Source organism: Mastigoproctus giganteus, chromosome 11, assembly GCF_048544385.1.
Source record: "Mastigoproctus giganteus isolate SK-2022 chromosome 11, ASM4854438v1, whole genome shotgun sequence".
Taxonomy (NCBI): domain Eukaryota; kingdom Metazoa; phylum Arthropoda; class Arachnida; order Uropygi; family Thelyphonidae; genus Mastigoproctus; species Mastigoproctus giganteus.
The window spans coordinates 116,908,975-116,926,117 of NC_143585.1; the positions used below are offsets into that span (position 1 = coordinate 116,908,975).

The following is a 17,143-nucleotide window of genomic DNA, read 5'->3' on the forward strand; positions in this document are numbered from 1 at the left end:
TCATGCAGCAATTACGAAATATATTTTTTTTTTTTTTTTATTGGGGAGTATAATAGGAGTAACATTAAGAAAAAATATCTTACTCCGGAGTAACCCCAAAATCACTACTACTCACCAGCCCTGGTTTTTGTGTGTGTGTGTGTGTGTGTGTGTGTGTGTGTGTGTGTGTGTGTGTGTGTGTGTGTGTGTGTGATGCTATACTACTTATACCAGTGTAAACCCTTTGATATTGAAAAAAGGGAAACTTTTTCCTAATAGGTTTTGCAGTTGTTGAGTGAATGATTACAAATCTTGGAGTTGGGTCTGTTACTACTTAGGTCAATTTTCTTGAAAATTTTATTTTGTTTCAGTTTCCTGGCTCCCCCACCCACCATGGGAGCCCAAAGGAAATGCCTACTGTCTGCAAGCAATATACTGAAGGTGAGATGGCAGGGCTACCCAGACACTAAATTTGCACCATTGCCAGCCTGATTCCTAGAATAAAAGGGGAAGGGTGATATGTGGTGATAATATGGCCGTTACTTACAGGTACCCATTAGTCAACTGATTTGAGCAAGCGAACACAGGACTTCCCATCTCAAAGCAAGGACGAAAGTGTTGAAGCTGGATCCCTCTATGCAAATTTCTGTGGGCAGTAGCAAACAGCAAATACACTGTATCCCTATGGTGATAGCCTGGAACCTATGCAGATATAAAACACTATTAGAATGGGAAGTCTCCTCACAAGGAAGAGGTGCTCATATCGAGGGGGATGCCCTACTTTTCCAAAGAGAAAGAGAGAACCTTTGGAAACACCTTTTCTATGCAGGAAAATGTCCCTCTGTACACTGGTCAGCAAGTAACTCACTGCTTCATAATACGTTCAAGGACGAACACATCATTTTCCATCAGATAGGAACATTTGGACACACTGATATTCAGACTTAAATCCTTGTGACTTTCAGTTATGGGGGTTATCTCTGAATGATTTCTATAAAAAAAAAAAAAAAATCAAGGCATATAACTAACATTCCATATGATATATTTTGAGTAACAACTGACCATGCTCATACGGCGTGGGGTACAGAACTTTTCCTACTCATGACCTATACATTTAGATGACAATGACAACTGTCTATTTGCTTTGGAAACAATATGGGGTGGGGGGGGGGGAACATTTACGGAACATTTACAAGTTTTGAATAGAATTTATTATACTGATACAATGAAATGGTACAGTATGAAGAACAAAAAAAATCTCCAATGCCCACATCCATGAAAAAGACTAACAAGTTTCAGTAACAAGTACAATAACAGCCATTATAGCAGATAAGATCGGAAGAATCATACCCAAACACAGTACTTTTTATCGTTTTACATGACAGTGTAGTTCCTACAATGTCAAGCTACGTGATAAACATGCTACGTTTGGGTACAATTTTCTTTTTCAACATTCCTTAATTGCCGACACTCCTGTGTGACCTCCCAAGTTGGACATCCCTGCCAAACATCACTTGTATCATATAGTGGACATGCTGTATATATATATATATATATATATATATATATATTCACTATACTGAATATTTCAATCTTTATACCTAGCAGTTCATAAAAAAAAAAAAAAAAAAAAGAGTACTCTACCAGAATTAAAATGGATGTTACAATTACTACTTTCTTAAACTACAAATTGCCATTTATATTAACAATGCAGCAATCATTTCACCAATTCTTGAGACTGTGGAATGTGGTCAGACAGATTTTTTTTTTTTTTGTTTTTATTTATACTGAATTTTTTTTTTTTTTTTTAAGTTCTGTTTGTTATGTGTCAATGCTAGCCCTTTTACTAATGGATTGCAGCATTCATTACTTTGTATTGCTTTTAATAAAAAATCTGCAAATTTCAACAAAATATTGTTTTTAGCCTGTGGGATCAACAATAGAAGTTTTATTGATGCTGCTGGAGGGAGAAAATGGGGAAAAATTATAACAAAACTGTGAATTACATACATTTTGAAGTTTATAAAACAATCAACATTACAGATACATATATCAATACTGTTTGTCAAAACAATAAATAATAATGAAAAGAAAAAAAAATACACAACTTCTGTAGCATTAGAAGCAAACATCTGAAGAGAAAAGTTTGTTTACATTACACATTATGTTTAAGTAACAATGAAAAGCAGAAGGCAAAATTAGAAATATGGACAGTAGTGTCTGGTCTGCCAGGTCCATGGACAAATTCTGGGTCAATTTCAAAAAAAAAAAAAAAAAGAGGGGGGGGGGGGGGTTGTGGAGTGCTATTACTAGATTACAATGGATATTTTGCTAAGAGCCTGTCAGACCAGGCACCACCACTGCTGGATTAATCTATAAACTTTCAACTATACCTTTCCTTGGACCCGATCGCCAGTCACCTTCATCTGGAGCTCTGCTGCGATCATCTCTCCTATCACGATCAAAATCACGATCCCGTGATCGATTAGGCATTGATCTATCTCCAAATCTCTCTCTCCCTCCAAATCCACTCTTTTCTCGATCTTGATATCTTCTTTCACGTTCTGGAAATCTTTTGTCTCCACCCCGTTCCCTGTCCTGAAATCTATCACGATCTCTGTCAACAAATCGATCTCTATCACCACGATCTCTATCAGAGAATCTTTCACTATCATTTGCCTTTTCTCTATCCTGTTTTTCACTATATTTATCTCTGTCCACTCTATCCTTCTCAGGAAATCTCTCTCTATCATTATATCTTTCTATCCTCTCCCTTTCAACAAATCTTTCTTTACTTCTTTCTGAAAATCTCTCTCTGTCTGAAGGTCCAGTACGCCAATCCCTGTCATCATCTTTGTCACGAAAGTCCCGATTTCTTTCTCTATCATCTGGGCGTCTTCTCCAGTCATTATCATGTTCTGCGAATGAAAGTGGTCCTTGTCTTCGAGAGAGAGAAATCCGATCTATTAAAAAATATACTATAAGATATATATAAATATATACATAAAATTAAAAAAGAATATATATATATATGCATTTTTTCTGTGCATGCACATGCACACAAAATGCGCAAATGAAATTAGTAAGGGTATATTGCCAATAGTGACCAAATTCTTTATCATGCAAATGAAAGAAAGGGCAGTACCCTGAAACTCAGTTACATTCAAAGCTCATAAACATGGAGTTTGTGGGTGGTTAAAATTAATGTTGATAAGATGAATATATGAGCAGATTGCACTAAGAATTCCTATAGTGTTTTTAGCATAACTGATATTAACTTTAAATATGTCAAGTTCTTAAAAAGAGGCAAATTTGATGTTCAGTGGATTGCAAGGCTACATTTTGGAGAAATTGGAAGGTCTGCTGAATTAGTACCTAATGTATTACCAATTTATTTATTTATTTTTGGTTGGTATATCAAAAGCCTTTACTTCATTCCACTGCATGGCCAATACTAATACTAGTTGTTATTTGTTTGTTTTTGTTTATTTGATTATTTGTTTGCTTTTCTTCCTATCCAGAACATCACACTGGATATTACAACTGATGACATTCCTGTTATAGGATGTTTAAAAACACGTTCAAACCCTAAGGTGTGTGTGTGTGTGTGTGTGTGTGTGTTTCTTTTTTTTTTTTTGCTTGTTTGGTATGTATACAGTCCAAATTCAGCTAATAATTACAGTAGGGCCATGCTTTATGGTGTTACGCTAATATAGCAGTTTCCAATTATATCCACGCTCGTTATGTTTGGCATTTTTGCGCATGACATGCTCAACAGAGGATCCGAGAATAGCATCGTGCGCCATTTTATTGTTGGTGATTCAGTTTGTTTACATGCACTCTGCATCTTTGTATTCTGGCAATGTTCCAAACTTTCAAACTTTTTAAAGTTATATTGTATTATATATATTATTTTTGTGCTAATTACAATGGAATCTAAGTGTAGTACTAGTGATAAAAAAGGAGTTGCAAGCCCCTTACTTTAAATGCCAACTTAGCAATGATTAAACTAAGTGAGCAAGGTATGTCTATGGCTGAGATAAGCTGTAAGCTAAGTTTGGCTGGCCAAACAGTTAGTACAATTGTGAATGCTAAGGAGAAAGTGTTGAAGGAAATTAGAAGTGCTACACCAGTAAACACTAAAGTTATAAGAAAATGTGATAGCCTTATTGCTGACATGGAAAAACGTTTACTGATGCGGATTGAACGTCAAACTAGTCACAACGTGCCTTTAAGCCAAGCCATCATCCAGGACAAGGCCCTAAATCTCTTCAATGCTATGAAGGCTGAGGGAGGTGAGAACTGCTGAGGATACATTCAAAGCTAGCAGAGGCTGGTTTAATAGGCTGGTTTAAGAAGCCATCTCCACAACATCAAAGTGCAAGGTGAAGCGGCTAATGCTGATACAGTAGCTGCACAAAGTTATCCATGTGAGCTTTCTAAGATCATTGAAGATGGTGGATATACTAAGCAGCAGATTTTCAACGTGGATAAAACAGCCCTATATTGGAAAAAGATGTCAATGCCTGGCTTCAAAAGACAGGTTAACTCTCTTGTTAGGGGCTAATGCAGCTGGTGATTGCAAGTTAAAACCTATGATGATGTATCACTCAGAAAATTCTAGGGCCCTAAAGAACTATGCAAAAGCTAGCTGCCCTGTTTATTATAAATCTAATTCAAAAGTTTGAATAACTGGAGATCTTTTCTCAAATTGGTTCACGGACTATTTAAGCCGACGGTTGAGACTTGTAAGGAAAATAAAATTCCTTCATTGCTGCAGCCTATGGACCAAGGTGTTATTGTAGCGTTTAAACTGTATTACTTAAGAACTTTTGCTATGACTATAAATACTTTAGACAGTGATACAGCAGCTGGGCATAAACAAAATAAATTAAAAGCATTTTGGAAAGTATAAAAACCATTAGAGATGCAGTGAAAGGTGCATTAGAGATGCATCCAAGAACATTGAAAGGTTCTTGGAAGAAGCTAATTCCCACACCTATGGACGATTTTGAAGGCTTTGAGAATTCAGTGCAGGAAGTCACTACAAATGTCGCGGAAATGGCAGAATTGCTTGTCTCTCGTGAGACCCTAACGGACGAAGATCTTCTGATTGAAGAGCAAAGAAGAATGTTTCACAAAGAGGAGTCCCATCCTGATGATATTTTTGGTATCCCTAGAGAAATGACCACTGAGAAATTGGAAGAAGCTATCAAATGTATAGGAACAGAGATGGCAGCTGCTTTTGTGAGAATTAATCCAAATTTCAAAAGAAGTTCTAAAGTGAATGCAAGACTTCTAGACGATATTGCATGCTATAAAGAAATTCTAAGGGAAAGGAGAGGGAAATTAATGAGGCAAAGTTCATTGTTTTCCTACTTTACGAAAATATCATCGCAGCCTTCAACAGCAACAGCTAGCCTTGAACAATCTTCAACGTCAACAGCAATACAAATCCCTGCAAGACCTTTAACCAAGTTTCCATTGTCAAAACGAATAAGATTCATTAATGAGTCAGATGATGAAAGTGTGCCATCTCCTTCATTATTCCTACAATCAATTTTTTTTTTTTTTTTTTTTCGATTTACATTCATCAATCACTATAAGCTAAGGGCAAAAATATTAACGTAAGTAGTGTGTGTACTGTATATTCATTTGATTTTCATATTGTTTTTGAGTTCTAGCTCTGTTGCTCACTTAATATATGATAGTTTAAATATGTTATCAGGCTTTTATGTGAATTCGCTAGCGAAAAAAGGCCATATTCCACTTTTCGGCGATGTTCGCTTTTCAGCAGGGGTCTGGAACCTAACCCACCGTATGAGTGGGCCCTACTGTATCCTGTTTGCATTTTTTTCTGCAAACTAAGGGTAATAGTGGCAGACATTGTTAAATGCTGCACAATAATATTAATCAGTGACTACATCATTGAAATAAATAAAAGTAGCAAATCCATTCCAGTCTGCCTTATGAATTTCCACAAGATTTGACATATGGAGCCATTGCAATACCTATATACATTTCCCTGGTTTTTCTTAGTGTTGAAAAGTTAATGAGTAGGCATCACGCATGGATTCTATTAGCATACTTTTCTCTTATCTGCAGAGAGGTGTGCAGAATGGCTGATAATCATTAAAATTTGTCAAATAAGCAGCAGGGGTAAGGAAAAATCAATAAAATTGTTATTTTTAACAGTTAACAGCATTCAGCATCAGTCCTACAACGTAGCCCACCAACTATTATAATCTTTACTGAATAGTTCTACAATAAAGATAAGTAACTGCTTTCTGACTTTGTGCTCATATGAATCTTCAAGCTCCTATACTGTTAATGCTAACTCCCTTTCAAACTGTACATTACTTAATTAACATTTCCAGGTTTTTCCATTACAATTTAATAAATTATGTGATTCTGCTTCTTTACTTTTGCACTGATTTTATTAGCTTCTTATTCTTCTGTCCTTTTCTTTCCATTAGCCTTATGGTTCCTTTCTCACTTTTCAGCATTCTTGAGAATAACTATTTTTCTTCTTCAAACTTTCCTCATACTGGCTATGTATGCCTTTAACATTTTGAATCATTTCCTTTGTAACATCAATATTTGACAGACTGCAATTCCATGCAATAGCATCATAAAACTGACAAAATTACCAAGGCCTCTTTCTTTACTTTTTTTATCATAAAACTGACAAAATTACTAAGGCTTCTTTATTTACTTTTTTATCACAATATGTTTATTCACTGAGAAGCCACTTTCAACATATGCATTTCCATTCGGCAAGGTGGAATTTTTAGTAATTTTGGTGTAGCACAAGCACTAAGAAAATTAAAATGTCTTAAATTCTATGCAATGTGACTAATTGTCAATGTTGCCAACAGGAAATTTTAAATGGCTTTTCATACCATCTAAGAAATACTAGACTTAGACCTAAATGGATGTCAGATGAACTGATCAGACTTGTGGCAGAGAACATAAATGGGATACATATGGCAGCTATAAACAGTGCAAGTCTATTATATTGTAGATATATTGTAGATGTATTTATATTGTAGATATAAATAAGTCTGTAATCAAGTCACAAACAAGGTTAGATTATGATCAAGGGCAGATTATGAGATATTTCTGCAAAAGAATGCATCAAACACTCCTCTACTTTATTCATCCACTTGATGGTGATGGTTTAATTGATGATGATTCTGTCAGACGATTAACAAATTTAATTGTCATTCTGCATCTACATTCACGTATGAGTTCTTTATAGAGCGGAATGACAGACATTCATCAAAATCTAAAGCTAAATGGTTTTGTGATCAATGAGAGGAAAGTAAAATAGAAATTGTTGAAACTAGATTTAAAAAAAGTACATCTGGGGTGGATCGGATGTATCCAATTATATTAAAAGAGGCAGCAAAAGAAGTAAACAATCCAATAATGACATAATTATGAGAGCATGTTTGGTTTCAGGAGAGGTCCCCATGAACTGGAAAGTCTCAATGTATTCCATTTACAAAGAGGAATCAAAAGGTAACATAGAGTCATTACAAACCTATTGGCCAACTTTCTGTTCCAGGAAATATAAAGGAGTCACTAGTTTAGGCCGTAATACTGGACAATCTAAAGAGGAATGCAATTATACTGCAGTCACTCAACGGATTTGTTAAGGGATGATATTGTTTGACCACTCGGATTGGATGCCGAGGCAGTAAGAAAGCACAGGATGCATAAAATAATTTTGAGGAGAAAAGATTTTCATACTGTTTCACATAAGACTGCTGCACAGATTGAAGCAGTTTCGCACTATGTGCAAGTTACTGCTCTGGACAAAGGAAAGATTGAGTTATGTGTTCGGCCCATTGTTCTTTTCTGTATTTATTAATAATAATACTGAAGGTATGTCAAGATTAATGTTTACATTTTCAGATGACAAAGTTTGGCAGGGTGGTTAATGACAGCAATCAAGGTATGTTTCTGCAACAAGATCTAGAAAAATTGGACAGATGGGCTAAGAAATGCAGTTTAGATTTAACATATATAATTGCAAGGTAATACATATGGATTGCACTAATCCCACATTAATGTACCTACTGTGGTACTATATAAAGACCTGGGGGTAATTTTGCAATCAGATATGAAGTTCTCTAAGCAGCACAGACAAACTGCAAGGCCAGCCATGTGGTTTTGTCAATGATGTACAGGAATTTTGCCATAACATACCAATTCCATAATCAAGTTGTGAAAGTATGAAAGAGATGTAGAGGTAACTATAGAGTGCACACAGACTACTAGAATAGTTACAGGATTCTGTTAATGAGATATAATTTGTCTCCAGATGTGGCATAACATTGTACAAAGCAGTGGTTATAAAACATTGAAGTAATGCATACAGGTCTGCAGTCCTCATTTAATGACAGATTCTTCTATCCAAGTTTAAATTTTTTTTTGTGAAGAATTTGCAGTGTACGAACATACAACATTGTTCTTACCAAGAAAGGCTTCAGTAATGAAAATTTTAGTTTCTGGAGAATAGGCACGCCTACAAGGTGACCTCATTGATGTGTTTAAGGCTTTGAGTATATTGAGGATGCTTAATTCTCATGGGATTGTTGCTCTTGCTCACACCATACAAATGCAATTATTCACACTTTTCTTATTCACACTAAGGAAGGTTGATTGTAGAATGGATGTATGGAAGTTTTTATTCACCTAGAAATTTGTTGATTGTTCGAACCAAGTTATATTTGTTGTTCTTGAAGTGGATAATTTGAATAAATTCAAGGAATAACTAGACCAGTGGTGTCCAATGTACGGCCCGTGGGCCGGATCCATCCATGCAAATAATTTTTTTAAAGCCCGCGTGGAGAGTGAAATAAAACAGCATCGATCGCCACACATGTACAGGCATGCAAGCGTCCAGCTCGACTAGCTCAAACAGGTACATGTGGTTCAGTGCAGTGATATGTATGCTAAATACAGTTATGTATTTTGATATAGCTTGTTCATTGCATTGATTTAATTATTAATTTATATTGAAAATAAAAAAAATCATTCTTAAAAATGTTCCAAAAGGTAAAAATCGATTTGGAGTGTCATATTTTCAATCCAAGGTGGACTCAAGACTATTTCTTCACTGATTACCACGAAAGAGCACTGTGTTTGGTGTGTCAGGAGACTGAGATTTTAAAGAATATAATTTAAAATGACACTGGTTCCAATCATAAATATTATGATCAACGTAAAGGAGTACCGCAAAAAGAAAAGTGTTCAAAGTTATAAAACAAATTAAGAAAACAACAAAACATACTGAAAACGTATCAGTCAAGAAATTTATCTGCTGCACACCCAGTTACAAAGTTGTACATTTGATTGCTTTTGAAAGTAAACCATTCAATGATGGTGAATTTGTTAAGCGCTGTTTGTTAAAAGTAGTAGTGGCATGTGATGCAAGAAAGCATGTGTATGAGCTTATGCAGCATCAGCCAAAAAAAAAAAAAAAAAAAAAAAATCACACCATTCCCTCCAAATGCCTGTCCACTTCTTCCTTAAATTTATTCAACCTATCAACTTCCACAACAACAGATGGAAGTTTGTTCCAGCAATTAACCACGCGCTGGCTAAATGCAAATTTCCGCACTTCTATTCTACATCTGTCCTTTGAATTTATGCCCCCTTAGGTCCGTAATCTGAACAAGTGGAAGGATCCCATCAGAATTCAGCATGTTCAACCCATTCAAGGCCTTATACACCGCGCAGATCACCGCGTAGGTGCCTAGTCTCCAGCCACTGCAATTTGCCGAACTTAAGCCTCTCTTGGTAAGAGGATCCCTTCATTCCCCTCACCAATCTTGTTGCCCTTCTCTGTACATGCTCAAGTAAATCTACATCCTTCCTAAAATGAGGCTTCCAGACCTGTACGCAGTACTCAAGGCACGGCCTGACCATTGCCTTATACAGAGGGATAATCACCTTTTCCCTGCTAGCAAAATTCCTATATATCATTAACAAAACCCCATTACCTGCCCTGGCAGCCTGTCTGCATTGCTCAGTAAACTTCATATCTGACTGCACAAATACTCCCAGGTCTTTTTCATTTTCTACCACCTTAAGTGTAGTACCATACAGTTGGTAGGTTTCTCTGGGGTTACTTCTACCCATATTCAGTACTTTGCATTTGTCAAGGTTAAACTTCAGTTGCCACTTCTTAGCCCATCTGCCCAAATTATCTAGATCCCATTGCAGTAGCACACTGCCATTACTGTCATTAACAACCCTGCCAACCTTTGTATCATCTGCAAACTTCGACATTAAGCCTGATATATACCTTCATCAATATCATTGATAAATATACAAAACAACAGTGGACCCAACACCGAACCCTGTGGGACTCCACTAATAACATTAGTCCACAAAGAGCAGCATCCACTGATTACCACCCTCTGTCTTCTCCAACTTAACCATCCTTTTATCCATTGTAGCCACTTACCCTTAATACCATTTTGCTCCAATTTTCCAATTGGAGAATGTCAAAAGCTTTCCTGAAATCCAAATATATGATATCAAAATTATTTTTTGCATCCAGTTCCTTTGTAACCACATCATAATATCCTATCAAATTTGTCAGACAAGACTTTCCCTTAACAAACCCATGCTGTGACTGAATTATTGCTGCAGTCTTGTCTAGATGATCCTGCAATGCATCTTTAACCAGTGACTCCATTATTTTACCGGGAACAGAAGTTAAACTAACTGGTCTGTAATTATTCGTGTCACCCTTCGATCCCCCTTTGTGAATTGGGGATACACTTACACTTCTCCAGTCCGTGGGAACCTCCCCTGAGTCCAAGGATGCTCTCATAATTACGGCCAAGGGTTTGTTAAGTTGCTTTGCCGCCTCCTTTAATATAACTGGATAGATCCCATCCACCCCAAGTGCTTTTCTTATGTTTAAATTCAACAATTTCTCCTCCACTTTGCTCTCAGTTATAACAAAATCATTAAATATCATGCTACAATTTGATAACCTTCTGCCATTTTCAAACCTTAACTCCTTATGTGTGAATGTAGATGCAAAATACTCATTGTTTGTTTGCTATCTGAGCAGGATCATCAACAGTCGAACCATCGATGTCGAGTGGACCAATCAGATTCATCCCCTTCCTTTTAGAGTTTATATAAGTAAAGATATCCTTGCTGTTTTTTTAGCATCTTTTGCCAAGGATTTCTTGAAATCTGCCTTCATCTGCCTAACCTCCTTTGTGACCTGATTACAGACTAGCTTATATCTGCCATAGGCTTTTGAGTCGCTTTATAATTAAGAAGTCACTTGATTCGTAAGAGAGAAGGAAAATGCATGGAATGCATTTTCCTTCTCTCTTACGAGTCTCATTAGTCCATCTGATAACCATTTAGGCCTAAACCTTGAATAATATTTCTTAATAGGTATGAAACTTTTAGTAGCATTCACGATTAATTCCTTGAATGCTTCCCACTTAGATTTTACTGTTGGTAACATCAGTTTATCCCACTGTACAGAATTTAAAAACTTCCTGAGACCACTGTACTCACCTTTACAGAAGCAAAAACCCTTTCCTTTACCCCTGATGGTAATTATATCTTTAAGTAAATCTCACATCAGTACACTGTGATCACTGCCACCTAGTGGTTCCTTTATCTGCAAATTCTTAATACACGAATGATCACTGCTGATAACCAGATTGAGCATTACTAGTAGTAGTAGTAGTGGCACTTGATACAAGAAAGCAAGTGTAGGAGCTTATGCAGCATCAGCCAAAAAAAAAAAAAAAATCACACCATTCCCTCCAAATGCCTGTCCAGTTCCTCCTTAAATTTATTTAACCTATCAACTTCCACGACAGATGGAAGTTTGTTCCAGCAATTAACCACCCGCTGGCTAAAGGCAAATTTCCGCACATCTATTCTACATCTATCCTTTCTTAATTTGAACTTATGTCCACGTAGGTTCGTATTCTGAACAAGTGGGAGGATCCCATCAGAATTCAGCGTGCTCAACCCATTCAAGGCCTTATAGACCTCAATCAGATCACCGCGCAGGTGCCTAGTCTCCAGCCACTGCAATTTGCAGAACTTAAGCCTCTCTTGGTAAGAGGATCCCTTCATTCCCCTCACCAATCGTGTTGCTCTTCTCTGTACACGCTCAAGCAAATCTACATCCTTCCTAAAATGAGGCCTCCAGACCTGTACGCAGTACTCAAGGCACGGCCTGACCATTGCCTTATACAGAGGGATAATCACCTTTTCCCTGCTAGCAAAATTCCTATATATCATTAACAAAACCCCATTACCTGCCCTGGCAGCCTGTCTGCATTGCTCAGAAAACTTCATATCTGACTGCACAAATACTCCCAGGTCTTTTTCATTTTCTACCACCTTAAGTGTAGTACCATACAGTTGGTAGGTTTCTCTGGGGTTACTTCTACCCATATTCAGTACTTTGCATTTGTCAAGGTTAAACTTCAGTTGCCACTTCTTAGCCCATCTGCCCAAATTATCTAGATCCTGTTGCAGTAGCACACTGCCATTACTGTCATTAACAACCCTGCCAACCTTCGTGTCATCTGCAAACTTCGACATTAAGCCTCATATACCTTCATCAATATCATTGATAAATATACAAAACAACAGTGGACCCAACACCGAACCCTGTGGGACTCCACTAATAACATTAGTCCACGAAGAGCAGCACCCATTGATTACCACCCTCTGTCTTCTCCCACTTAACCATCCTTTTATCCATTGTAGCAACTTACCCTTAATACCATTCTGCTCCAATTTGTACAGTAGTCTTCCATGCGCAACAGTGTCAAAAGCTTTCCTGAAATCCAAGTATATGATATCAAAATTATTTTTTGCATCCAGTTCCTTTGTGACCACATCATAATAACCAATTAAATTTGTCAGACAAGACTTTCCCTTAACAAACCCATGCTGTGTCTGAATTATTGCTGCAGTCTTGTCTAGATGATCCTGCAATGCATCTTTAACCAGTGACTCCATTATTTTACCCGGAACAGAAGTTAAACTAACTGGTCTGTAATTACTCGTGTCACCCTTCGAACCTCCTTTGTGAATTGGGGATACATTTGCACATCTCCAGTCCGTGGGAACCTCCCCTGAATCCAAGGATGCTCTCATAATTATGGCTAAGGGTTTGCTTAGTTGCTTTGCCGCCTCCTTTAATATAACTGGATAGATCCCATCCACCCCAGGTGCCTTTCTTATGTTTAACTTCAACAATTTCTCCTCCACTTTGCTCTCAGTTATTTACAAAATCATTAAGCACACTGCTACAATTTGATAACCTTCTTCCATTTTCAAACTGTAATAATTCCCCACGTGTGAATGTAGATGCAAAATACTCATTCAGTTTGTTTGCTATCTGAGCAGGATCATCAACAGTCGAACCATCGATGTCAAGTGGACCAATCATATTCATCCCCTTCCTTTTAGAGTTTATATAAGTAAAGAAATCCTTGCTGTTTTTCTTAGCATCTTTTGCCAAAGATTTCTCGTAATCCGCCTTTGCCCGCCGAACCTCCTTTGTGACCTGATTACAGACTAGCTTATATCTGCTACAGGCTTCTGCGTCGCCTGATAATTTATATGCATCCCATGCATTTTTCTTCTTTGTCATGAGTCTCATTAGTTCATTTGATAACCATTTAGGCCTAATCCTTGAACAATATTTCTTCATCGGTATGAAAAGTCTAGTAGCTTCCACGATTAATTCCTTGAATGCTTCCCACTTAGAATTTACTGTTTGTAACATCGTCAGTTGATCCCACTGTACAGAATTTAAAAACTGTCTGAGACCACTGTACTCCCCTTTACGGAAGCAAAAACCCTTTCCTTTACCCCTGACGGTAGTTACCTCTTTGAGTAAATCCCACTTCAGCACACTGTGATCACTGCCACCTAGTGGTTCCTTTATCTGCAAATTCTTAATACACGAATGATCACTGCTGATAACCAGATCAAGAGTATTACTTTCTCTGGTTGCCTCTCGAACATGCTGCTGCAGAAAACAATCATCCAATAAATCCACAAAAGTCTGACTAGTGTGTGAGTGACCAACCCACAAGTTCCAGTCAATATCTGGGAAGTTAAAATCCCCCATTATAAGACATTCTGATTTACTGACCCACTCTATTTCTCTGTACAATTGTTCATTGTACTCATTCGAGTCATTAGGCCTATAACACACTCCTACTCTTATTTTTGCTTTCGCAGTGCTTATGTCACACCAAACTGACTCAACAGTGCACTGTCCATCTATATCAACTGGATGCACTTCTTTTGATTTTATGTTTTTCTTAATTAACAGCATAACACCTCCTCCCTTTCTGTCCTGTCTATCCTTTCTGTACACATTGTACTCCCCAAATTCCAGTTCTGCATTCCTTATATCTTTGTGACACCACGTCTCTGCTATCCCAACAATATCCGCCTTTGATGTCTTGACCAACACTTCAAATTCATCAAATTTATTTACTATACTTCTAGCATTGGTATACATGCTCCTATGCCTATTCCTTGTTACCCTAACACATCCCATATACCCAACTATTCCAGGATGACTGCCATCCGTCCCTGAAACCCCCAACACCCCTCGCTCCAGGTCGCTTCTTATTCTAATAGAAGTTGTGCAAGAATCACCTTCACCTCTGCCTGCGGTTACTGTTAAACTATTAGTCTTTGTATCCCCCCAAGCTAGCAGTTTTCCGACCCACCTAACACTGCCTCGATAGCATCAGCAAATATACTCTCTCTGGTTGCCTCTCGAACATGCTGCTGCAGAAAAAAATCATCCAATAAACCCACAAAAGTCTGACTAGTGTGTGTGAGTGACCAACCCACAAGTTCCAGCCAATATCTGGGAAGTTAAAATCCCCCATTATAATGGCCCACTTTATTTCTCTGTATAATTGTTCATTTTACTCATTCGAGTCATTAGGCCTATAACACATCATACTCTTATATTTGCTTTCGCAGTGCTTACGTCACACCAAACTGACTCAACAGTGCACTGTTCATCTATATCAACTGGGTACACTTATTTTGATTTTATGTTTTTCTTAATTAACAGCATAACACCTCCTCCCTTTCGATCCTGTCTATCCTTTCTGTACACATTATACTCCCCAAATTCCAGTTCAGCATTCCTTATATCTGTGTGACACCACGTCTCTGCTATCCCAACAATATCCGCATTTGATATCTTGACCAACACTTCAAATTTATTTACTATACTTCTAGCATTGGTATACATGCAGGCATACATGCTCCTATTCCCAGTTACACTAACACATCCCATATACCATTCTGGATGACTGCCATCCATCCCTGAAACCCCCAACACCCCCTCGCTCCAGGTGGCTACTTATTCTAATAGAAGCTGTGCAAGAATCACCTTCACCTCTGCTACTGTTAAACTATTAGTCCTTTGCTACTGTTAAACTATTAGTCCTTGTATCCCCCCAAGTTATCAGTTTTCCGACCCAACCTAACACTGCCTCGATAGCATCAGCAAATATTCTTGCACCCTTTCTATTACATGTTATGAGAAAGGTGGATCTTCAACACGTTATGAATGTGGTTATTTCGACTCTAACAAGATCACATGATCTTAATGTGGCTGTTGAAATGTCACCGAATGTTTCAACACAGAAAAAGAGAAACCAATAAAACAACTATCAAATATGGAGTGGCTGTTTGATCTTACAATTCATACATACATTTCTAATCATTTAAATGCTCATAATTTAAAACTACAAGGGAAAGGAAAATTGGTCTGATTTGTTTGGTGACATCAAATCATTTCACAATAAGTTATTATTTAAATCCCAGTTGAGCAAGACAATTTAGTTCACTTATGAATGTTGTACTGAGCTAAAGGAGATACACATTTCAAAAGAATCCTTGCCTTTCGTTATTGCAACTACTTTTTGACAAGTTTGAAAAGTCAATTTTCTGATATAAAATCTCACGAAAAAACAAGCTTTTGTTTGAGAACCCATTTATTTCTATGGCTGAAAACTACAATCCCAGATTGCAACTTGAAATTATTGATCTTCAAGCCAAAATATGATTCAAATATTCAAATAGTATACAGACTACAAAAATAAACTGTTTGAATTCTACAAGGCTTTCCTATCTGAAGATTTTCCGCTAATAAAAGAAAATGCCATGAAAATGGCTACTTTGTTCAGATCAATGTATGTTTGCAAGCAGATTTTTTTCACTCGTAAATCAAATACACATTAAAAAAAAAAAAAAAAATAGAATAACAGATGAGCATTTTTTTTTTTTTATCTGAAAACCCCAAACACGAGGTATTAGAACCTATAGTACCGTGCATGGGTTGGAGGTTGAGAAGACGAAAGAAGATATTTGTCGACATTAGACTTGAACTTCTGTAGACTGTAATTTCCAGGAAATACGTACGAAGGAAGGTTGTTCCAGAAAACGGCAGCTGAAAGAATAAATGAGGAAGATGAAAAGTTGGTTCTGTTGTTATTTAGCTTAACGACACAAGGGCTACTGAGGCCAAATTGTGTGTGCTCATAGTTTATTTAGTCGAAATATACTTCTGTAGATGTTAAATTAAATACTCCTATATAGGCCAATACATTTTAAAAAGATTACAAGTTCTTTTATGTTTGCTTCATTTCCCAGGATATGAGTTAATTCATGTGAGAGGTTCAACCTAGAGACTGACTGAAAAGTGTTTGACCATATGGTTGAATATAAGGGACAATCAAAGAGGAAAGGTCAATCAGTAAGTTGACTATCACAGGATGAACACTGGGGTGGATCTTCTCCCAGTAGCAGGAACAGATGGGTATGATGAGTGTGTCCAATTCTGAGTCTTGCCAGTACCACTTCTTCTCGTCTGTTTTGTTGAAAGCTTGAGAGCCACAGCTTTGGTTCTTGCTTTATCTGGTCAAGTTTATTGTTGGTGTTACTTTTCCAAATCTGTGACCAGTTGTCGTAACTTGCTTTGTGAATAACAGGCTTATAATTAGTGTAAGGAATCTGAGGGTGTTCTGGGACGGCTGGTTGAGGATGTTTAGCTGCGAGGTCCGCACTTTCATTTCCCGGAATGAAATGGCCAGGGATCCAGCAAAAA

The 17,143-nt window shown here is 37.3% G+C and overlaps 1 protein-coding gene across 2 annotated transcripts in view; it reads right to left on the minus strand.

The window, feature by feature from the left end:
• Positions 1 to 17,143, minus strand: part of eIF3a (eukaryotic translation initiation factor 3 subunit a) — a 399,865-nt gene that overhangs the window by 37,741 nt on the left and 344,981 nt on the right. For both annotated transcript variants that reach the window (XM_090385008.1, XM_090385009.1), the window contains one exon: positions 2,373 to 2,942. In XM_090385008.1, the coding sequence (XP_090241134.1) occupies positions 2,373 to 2,942 (570 nt within the window). The remainder of the gene's footprint in view (positions 1 to 2,372; positions 2,943 to 17,143) is intronic.